We start from the raw sequence: 6,447 nt of genomic DNA, 5'->3' as shown, positions 1-6,447 counted from the left end.
AGGGCCCTCCGCTGCCCGGCTATTCGGAGTCCTAACCCTGCTAAAGAGAGTTAAACAATTGCAGCCTCTCCAACCCCATCTGGAGACAATTGGCTGAGTCATTTTGGTGCTTTTGCTGTGTCTCAATAGTTAATTACATGGAGCCATCACTTCATTCCATTTTGAAATGCATTGCGGGAGGGGGAGGGGTACGCACTTTTCTCCCTCCAGTCACCACACCAGGGGCAGCCTCCGCAGCACCACCAGTTAGGGTAGCTTTACATGCCTAGGGACTGCAGGAAGGAAGGGGTTCCCACCCAGGGCCCTCGAGAGGCTGCATCGTTCTGTGATGTTCTTTCTTTTGCCAAAGTCGTAAAACCAAATGGAAGAAGGGAGGACAAAGGCACAGGTCACTTGTGGCCTTAAATTCCCCAGCCTGAGGAAGCAACTGGCATTGAGTAGCCCTGGAAGCCCCCCAACACTCCCCTGGGCTATAGACGGAATGTTTCCTGAATGAGCAACTTAGGCCTGTGTCCTCTGCCCCACTCCACAATCTCCGCAGCGCTCTGCCTGGACTTGTGCTCTTTTCCAAGCCCCCTGGGAACCCCAGAGGCTAAAGATGGAAAAAGAGTCAGTGGCCTACATCCCGGCTTGCATAAGTCCGGTTTCTAAGTTGGTCTATGCCCTTGCCGGCAGCCCGAGGCCGCTTCGTTCTGCTTGCTCTCAGGGAACGAAGTGACGAAGTGAACCCACTGCCTCTCCCTCTACCTGGAAAAAAACGCCTCCCCCGCCTCTGCGCGCCCTCGAAGCCTGGCCTGCCCGAGGGTGTCTAGGATGCCCAAACACAAAACTTGCAAACACACCTGCGGGTCCCTAGCCTGGGTCTCCGAGCAGCATCTCAGTGGAGACGCCTGTCTTTCCCAGTGACCTTGCCAAATGCAAAAAGCTGCCTTTAACTTAGTGGGGGAGCCTGCTGCCAGAAGACAGAGCCTGAATTAGGGGTAAAGTGTGGCTAGGGTAAGGGTGGCTGAAAACACTCTAAAGACGGGGGGGGGGGGGGGGGGGGGGGGGGGGGTGTTAGGGAGGAAGGTAAGATAGAATTTGCACAGAGATCGCCTTTCAGTCTTGAGTCCTGCGCGATCCTCAACCAGCTTAGGGCAAGCAAGGAGTCAAGGATGGTGGCAAGGAAGCCGCGTGAGGACCGGGTCAAGCCCAGAAAATGAGGGAGGCGAGTGAGTCTAGGTGGGAAGATGCCGGCCTGAGGACCTCCTGAGGGGGAGGGGACGCAGCGGGCAGTGCTGGGGTAGGGGTGGGGAATGAAAGTGAGGGTAGGGGTCAGCGGAGGTGGAGGCCCGTTAAGCCTGCGAGGGCGGAGCTTTGCCTCCCGCAGCCAGAGCAGAACATTGCGAATTAGCGCATTTTGCGGTCAATTTTCCACTGCTTAAGAAACGCTAAGCCACCCATGTGAGCGGCCCCACCCAGCGCGGCCAGGATCTTAAGGCACGGGCTCTAGAGGAGTGTTTGGCTCTAGGAACTGCGGATGCCTGGGTGCAGGCGGGGGCGTCTCGTGGGCCCCTTTATTGCGGCCCTAACTCTGGAGAGGGGACGGGCCCGGTTCCCCCGCTGCGGGCCGGGATTGCTGCTCCGAGGGCCATTGGTTTGCTGAAAGGCGCGGGCGGCGGTTTATGGAGAGAGCTCGTAATTAGAGGACAAATTGCCAGGCTGCCCGCGCTCCTCGAGAGCGGGGCGGGGGTGAGGGGACCGCCGGAGCGAGGCGCGCGCCCTCCTGTGTGCAGATGTGCCGCAGCTGGAAGCCCGCGCGCAGCAGGGCGCCAGGGGTTCGGTCCCGAGGAGGTGGGCGCGGGGGCGGCTTTGTGGGGCCAGCACAATGCCCTTAACACTCGGCTGCCTCCTTTGTGCCCAGCCGCGCCTCCCGTCCCGAGGCGCCTTTGTATCGCGCCGCCACCCCTCCGCCCACCCCCCACCCCCGCCCGAGCGAGGGCGCGGAAGCCGCTCGGGCCTGGCCGGCCCCCGCGCTTCAAAGCTGCCCGGCGCGTGCCAGCGCCCACAGTTCAGCCGCGGCCCCGCGGACCGCCCGGGGCCTGGCCCGGTCCCGATCTGAACTAAGGGCCCTGCGGCCGGGGAGGAAGAACACTTTGGAGCCACTGTCACCAAGCTTCTGACTGAAAGGAGGGAGGGGCGCGATTCTCCACGCTGTTTGGCGCCTAGGAACGCTGCTGCCGGGCAGGGCCAGTCAATACCCCAAGCAGGGGTGGATATCAGAGAGGATGCCGCGGCTCTAGGGAGCTGGGGGCCCACCAAGGACCCAGCAATTTCCCCTCCCCCTCACTGCAAAGGCCAGGTTGTAAAGTCATCGGCAGCAGGGCTCCTGTGCTGAACTTTCGGGTCCTTGTGACTTCCCCATCGCCCTCATAAGCAGCAGTAGGGGGCTGCATGTTCATGAACTGAGGCCAAGAGAACTCAGTCAAGGGAGATGTGTAGGTTTGAACCCAGGGACTCCCCCGAATGGACAATTCCCGTCCCTCTGCAGCTAATGTAGTCCAGTTCCTGAAGCCCGAGCAGGGACTGCCCAGGAATCTTGCTGGAGCCCCTAGCCGCTGCTGGCACAGGGCCTCCTCCTCTGAGCTCCTTGAGTCTTCAGCCTGAATAATGAAGAAGGCGTTGGCATCTTGGGCCTCCAGTTATGCGCTCCCTGGAGGCTCAGTGGTCTTCCCCACCCCCACCTCCCACTTGTTGGGACCTTGAGAAGGCTAAGGGGCAGGGGTGGGGGGAATAAATTCCCAGGCCTTTCCTGTAAGGGAACACAGACTGAATCGTCCAGCCTGAAGACTCAGGACTGGAGGTAGGAGAAGCTATTCTGACTGCCCTGGCCTGAGGCTGCCTGCAGCTTGCCCCTCCCTAGCTTGAGGAGAGTGGTTTAGGTCCTAATGGGGCCAGAGGGCCCCTGAGCCCAGTCTGCACCCCAGCACAGTACCTCTCCCAGTCCCGCGGTCCCAGCGAAGAGGCTGGCTGTGGCCCCGAGGGTGGGCTGCACGCTTTAATAGGACACATGTTGCTGCGTGGCCCCCGCGGGCCGGGCTTTCAGTGGCCACAGGCAGAAAATCGCTGTATTGTCCCAACATTAGGGAGACTAATGCAGCGTCGCCAGTGGCCAGAGCGTGAAGCCGGCAGAAAGGCCTCACTGGCAGGCGCTCCCAGCTTCTGTATCTTCATCAGGCCAGAGGAGGCCAGATGGCTCAGTCACCATCATTAGCAGGGCCTGCAGCCAGCTGGGCTCATGGACCTCCCCCAGTGGGCTTGTTGGTGAGGCCCAGAAACTAGGGAGACTGGGACGGTACAGGGTTTGGAGAGCATGGGCATGGGAAGGAACCTCAGACTCAGGAAGGGGTGAGGATGAGAGGGATAAACAAAAGACTGGAGGTGAGGCCTGGGCTAAGAGGAGAAAACAGGCAGAGAGAAGTGAGGAACTTGCCTGTTTGTCCCCCTCTCACTCCTCCCCCTCGGGCTTCCACTCGTCCAGGAGCGCCTCATTGACATGTAAACGAGGGTTCCCTATAAAGGTGGTGCTGCCTCCAGAGGGCTCCGCTAGGACAACATGGGCACACAGCCCGAGACCCAGGGCAGCTCTGGCAGCCCCACTGGCAACTTCCGCAAGGTCTGGGGTTCTGAGGGTTGCAGGGGTGAGGGGTAGGACAGAAGGCCCTGAGAGGACCAAGGCTCTGCAGGTCATGTAACTACTGCTCACCCACAGGTCTCCAAGCCATTGATGGAGAAGAAGCGAAGAGCACGCATTAATGTGTCACTGGAGCAGCTCAAATCATTGCTAGAGAAACACTACTCGCACCAGGTGAGACGGGGGACACGGTGAAGGTATGGGGGGTGATATAATCCCTGGCCTCATTTGCTTGAACCCAGGCTGCGGTCCTAAGAGCCCTTTCCATGGATCCGCAGATTCGGAAACGCAAGTTGGAGAAGGCGGACATACTGGAGCTGAGTGTCAAGTACATGAAAAGCCTTCAGAACTCGGTGCAAGGTAGAGGGAGGACCTGGGAGGGTAGGGCAAGGGGCTAGAGAGGGATGCTTGTAGGGTCAGAGCCATGGATTCTACAAGGCCAGATAAAGGAGAGATGAACAGAAAAGAACCGCTCAGGGCAGCTGAGGGAGGAGGTATTGCTGTAAGTGAGGAGGCAGCAAAAGCCTGGCTGGCTGCAGACTTGTAATCCGAGTGAGTGGAGGTCTGGACCCATGGGAAGGGGGTGAGTTTCGGCCTCCCCGCCCTCCCCCCCCCCCATAATCGTCCCTCTCTCCTCTCGCTCCTCTTCCTTTCCTCCTCTCCCTCCTCTTTCCTCCCTCCACACTTCTCCCCTCCCTTTCTCTCTCCTCTCTACATCTCTCTTTTCCTCCTCCACCTCCCTTATTCTCCCCTCCTTTCCACATTTCTCTCGTCCGCTGCCCTCCTCCTAGGGCTCTGGCCGGTCCCCAGCGGAGCTGAGTACCCGTCCGGCTTCCGCGGCTGTCTACCCGGCGTTAGCCAGCTTCTGCGGCGCGGAGAGGAGGGCGGTGCCGGCCTGCACGGCCCGCTGGTGCACGAGCGCGGGGGCGGCAGCACCATGGACAGCGCCAGTCCCGGCCCCGAGGCGCCCGCGCGGCGCGGCCCCTGCGCGCCCCCAGTTTGGGCCCCTGCTCCTGCCCCCGGCGGATCGCGGTCCCCGCCACCCCGGCGCCTCCTCTCTGGCGGCCTCCCCGGCGCCTCCACCAGCATCCCGGCGCCGCAATCGACTTCTCGCCGCTTCGCGGAGAGCCCGGGGCCGGGGCTGCGCTTGTGGCGACCCTGGTGAGGCTAGATGCGGCCTCGGACTCAACGGGACCCTCGTCTGGCCTGAGGACGCAGAGACTGTTTTGAACGGTCGGGACCCCAGTAGTCGGTTCTGGTCCCAGGACGGGGTGACCGGGAGGGGGCCGCGTCTCTGCTAACTCGGGGAAATACACGAAGCTATGAATGGACCAGGTTCTGAGTGTCTAGGCATAACCCCATCCTCTGCCCAGTCCTAGCTACTCAGGCTGGACCCGCTTTCTGCTCCTTCCACTCTCTAGTGGGGCTGGGAGGGGGTGTCCCGGGCTGCGCCCCTTTCCCAGGGCCCTTGACAGGCCGCCCGCCCTCTCCCCCGCCCCACGGCCGCGCGGCGGTGGGAAGGTCGCCATCCGCAACGGCCCAGAGCGGACCCCTCGCAGCGAGGAGAATCGCTGCCCCGCCCCGGCCCATTCAGCGGGCCGGGGACGCCCGGTTCCCACCGGCACAAAGCGCGCCAGGCCCCGCCCCGCTAGCGAGGGGCCCCCAGCCCACCCCCACCCTAGACCCACTCGGCTTCCACGGATTCCCACCCCCTCCGCACGAGGCGCGGCCCACCCGCTGGCGCGCGCTCCTAAGTCAGTTCTCTCAAAAGCCCCTTCCTTAGAGGCCCCGCCCGGTGAGGTGCTCAGCCTACCGCCACCACCACCCGAAGCCCTGCTCCGTGAGGCCCCTGGTAGGGACCCCGAGCACCGTCCTGCAAACTGGAGATATGCTAGGGCAGACTCCGGCTCCTCCCAGGGTATAGTTCACTAATCCCCACTGGGAAAAGACCTTGGCCTCCCAGAGTCTCGGCCTCGGACCGTTGCCTCCAGGGAGCCCACCATCCTTGACAATCCTCGGAGCGCTGTGCGACGGTTAACGCGTTCGAAAATGAAGTCATTGCTATGCCGGGACTCTAGCCCGGGAGTCCCGGCCCTCGAAGAGCGGGCCGGACACGTGGAGAACAGGGATCCTGCGCTGAGATCAGGAGGATATTGCGGCACCTCCTCCCACCATCTGGAAATTCAGAATAGACAGTGCGAACCTGTGGAATGGGTATAAAGAGGCCATGAAGGTTCTAATTTCTCCCATGATGAAACTGGGTGAATCTGTTTGAAGTACAAACATCAACCTTGTATAAAACATTTCTTTTGGGATTGCCCGTGTCTTGCCCTGTGCTAAACCCGTTCTGGTCAGACCACGGAGAGAGGCGGCCCGGCTGCCCTACCTGACCCAGCCGGCTCTCTGGAGCCGGGGCTGGGGTCCCGCAGTGGTGGTCCTGGGGCGGCCTCTTGGGTCTCCGCTTTGGGGCACTAATCCTGAGGGCCACCAGGTGGCGCCCTTACACCGCGGACCCAGGGGCGCGTCCTCCAAATCCCAGCCCGGGTTGGTGGGCGGGTCAACAGGCACAATGAGTCCGCCTCCCCAGGCACGCCTCCAATCGCAGTGCCCCTGGCTTTCCCGGTGGCGCAGATAGTAAAGAATCCGCCTGCGAAGCCGGAAACCCGAATTCGATCCCTGGCTCGGGAAGATCCCCTAGCTAATGGAATGGCAACCCACTCTTTAATATTCTTGTCTGGACAGACCATGGGGTAGCAAAGAGTCGGACATGACTG

At 61.6% G+C, this 6,447-nt stretch overlaps 1 protein-coding gene across 1 annotated transcript; it reads left to right on the top strand.

Moving 5' to 3' along the window:
* The first annotated feature begins 3,595 nt into the window (after nucleotides 1-3,595).
* Nucleotides 3,596-5,206, top strand: HES3 (hes family bHLH transcription factor 3). Its single transcript, XM_060395958.1, has 4 exons — nucleotides 3,596-3,655; nucleotides 3,752-3,847; nucleotides 3,952-4,033; nucleotides 4,231-5,206. Exons 1-4 carry the CDS (start codon nucleotides 3,596-3,598, stop codon nucleotides 4,836-4,838), a joined length of 846 nt encoding a protein of 281 aa, XP_060251941.1. The 3' UTR covers nucleotides 4,839-5,206.
* The last annotated feature ends 1,241 nt before the right edge of the window (nucleotides 5,207-6,447 follow it).

The sequence above is a fragment of the Ovis aries genome, chromosome 12 (assembly GCF_016772045.2).
Source record: "Ovis aries strain OAR_USU_Benz2616 breed Rambouillet chromosome 12, ARS-UI_Ramb_v3.0, whole genome shotgun sequence".
In the NCBI taxonomy this organism is placed as follows: domain Eukaryota; kingdom Metazoa; phylum Chordata; class Mammalia; order Artiodactyla; family Bovidae; genus Ovis; species Ovis aries.
This window is presented reverse-complemented; position numbering and strand designations above follow the sequence as displayed.

Coding starts and splice junctions, on each gene's coding strand:
- HES3 (XM_060395958.1), top strand. CDS start 3,596: ATGGGCACACAGCCCGAGACCCAGGGCAGCTCTGGCAGCCCCACTGGC. Junction 3,656..3,751: donor CCACTGGCAACTTCCGCAAG/GTCTGGGGTTCT, acceptor GCTCACCCACAG/GTCTCCAAGCCATTGATGGA. Junction 3,848..3,951: donor AGAAACACTACTCGCACCAG/GTGAGACGGGGG, acceptor ATGGATCCGCAG/ATTCGGAAACGCAAGTTGGA.